Source organism: Kryptolebias marmoratus, linkage group LG14 (assembly GCF_001649575.2).
Source record: "Kryptolebias marmoratus isolate JLee-2015 linkage group LG14, ASM164957v2, whole genome shotgun sequence".
Lineage (NCBI taxonomy): Eukaryota > Metazoa > Chordata > Actinopteri > Cyprinodontiformes > Rivulidae > Kryptolebias > Kryptolebias marmoratus.
The window spans coordinates 5,920,457-5,922,345 of record NC_051443.1 but is presented as its reverse complement, the minus strand read 5'-3'; the positions used below and the strand labels follow the sequence as shown (position 1 = coordinate 5,922,345).

The window sequence follows — 1,889 nt, the reverse complement described above, 5'->3', positions numbered from 1 at the left end:
TGTTGATGATTTGGCTGAGGGGGTTCAGTCCTATGCAGAACAGCAGTGGGGACAGAGCGTCTCCTTGGTATATGCCACATTTGATGGACACTTGTGCAAGTGGTTTGCAGTTGGTTTCAAGGGTGGTTTTCCACAGCCCCATCATCATATATATATATATATATATATTTAATCCGATGACCAGTTTTAACTTTGAAAAGGAAATAAAGGCCCAGCCTTCCCTGTAGGAATGCATATTGTCCACTACCTTTCATCCCAGAATTGTAAACTAAGATTTTTGTGGCAGCCATCTTTAGTTGGTTTGACTCAAAAGTTAACTAGTTGTAGATGTAGAACAAATAATTATTTTCTGAAAGTTTTATTAATATCCTTCCAGTTTTTCATGAACTATTTTGCTAACAAACGAACAGGGTTGATTCCAACATTTATTGGCAAAGTTCTGAACAGAGATCTAGAACAATGAGTAGCACTTAAAGGATGTGTAGTGAATGACTCTCAGCTACAACCACACCAAATCTTAGCATATTAATTTTAAAACTGACTGTGATGAGAAATCTGTTAATACTCAGAATGTGTTGGGGATCTGGGGATATATGCATTCCATTAGAACCTTAAAATGTTTTTACTTGTAAAACAGGGCATAGTTTGTGCTCTTTAAACTAGGAATCAAAAGGTTTAGTTTGATCCGAACATAGGAAGCATGCTCTGTAACTATAAATCCTTATTAAAAAATTCCACCTGAGCAGATAACTCAGGTGGAATTTTAGATGGTTTTCACAGTTATTTTAGTTCCCTGATTCTTTGCTCTTATACTCCATTAAGAAGTTTTCAGTTCCCTAACATGAATAAGTAGGAGGTCATGTTTTTTTACTGTCACTAGAGTTAAAAGCCTCCAGTACAGTCCCACATCTCAGTTGTTTGCAGAACACTTTACTGTTGTTTATGTCAAGACACTGCTGTTATAGATTTCAATTTTTCCAAAGCACCTTATCAATCCAGATAACCTGGCATCATATTTAAAAAAAGATAGAACATTTCACATAATTTCTGTAAATTATTTACACAAAACCATAAAATGTCAAAGGATGGATGTTAGAAACTACTGACCTGCAGCAGTTGAAGGTGAGACTGAGACATGAGCAACTGTAAAGATGAGGAATTGCAGTTTTTCATGTGTCATATTTAAAAGGAGGTGATAAAACATTTAAATTTAAATGTAACTAAACAATTACATCTTCCTGTGAAAGACATGAACACAAAAAGACAACTCACCGAAGACCAAAGTAAAGAGGAAGTTTCTCTGTTCAGTGTACTTCATGACTGAGATGCAAATTCTCCGAAACTGAAGTCATGAGCGAAAAAAGAAAAAAAACTGAACTAACTGTTATGCAGCTAAAACATTTCCCACATACTTTCCCACAAGTGAAAAACTTACGGAGAAAAAAAGCTCCAACTGCCCAGTAATTTTTTTTTTTACCTTTTTGGGAACTATAATGATCAGCAGACATATTATAAACATTACCTTTGCAGTACTATTTTTGGTGGAGAGTATTTTATTTAAAATTACAACGAGCTTATTTAGTTGTGTAGTATTTGTCAACACATATGCGCGTGTGTGTGTGTGTTTGTGTGTGGATACTCGCATGTGTGCGTACGCCTGTTTGTGATGACTGGCAGTGAAGGAAGGAAAGCAGGCCCTAGCCANGGGGGGGGGCTAAATGGATGGCAGCAGTAAATGTGGTTCTAATTCAGTCGACTACTAAATAGATTCTGAGAAAAAGTGTACTTTGCTGTATACCTTTAATCAGTTGTTGGCAAACATTCAGTGATTACTTTTTGAAAGTTTTTTTAAATAATCTGTCCAGTGGATGATGAGATATTCTGCTTCT

General features: G+C 35.9%; 1 protein-coding gene across 1 annotated transcript in view; it reads right to left on the bottom strand.

Annotated features, from left to right (window-relative positions):
- Positions 1-1,240, bottom strand: part of LOC112450911 — a 9,528-nt gene extending 8,288 nt beyond the window's left edge. Inside the window, exon 1 of the mRNA XM_025008411.2 lies at positions 1,108-1,240. Coding sequence (XP_024864179.2) covers positions 1,108-1,204 — 97 coding nt within the window. The 5' untranslated portion in view covers positions 1,205-1,240. The remainder of the gene's footprint in view (positions 1-1,107) is intronic.
- Between the last annotated feature and the right edge of the window lie 649 nt (positions 1,241-1,889).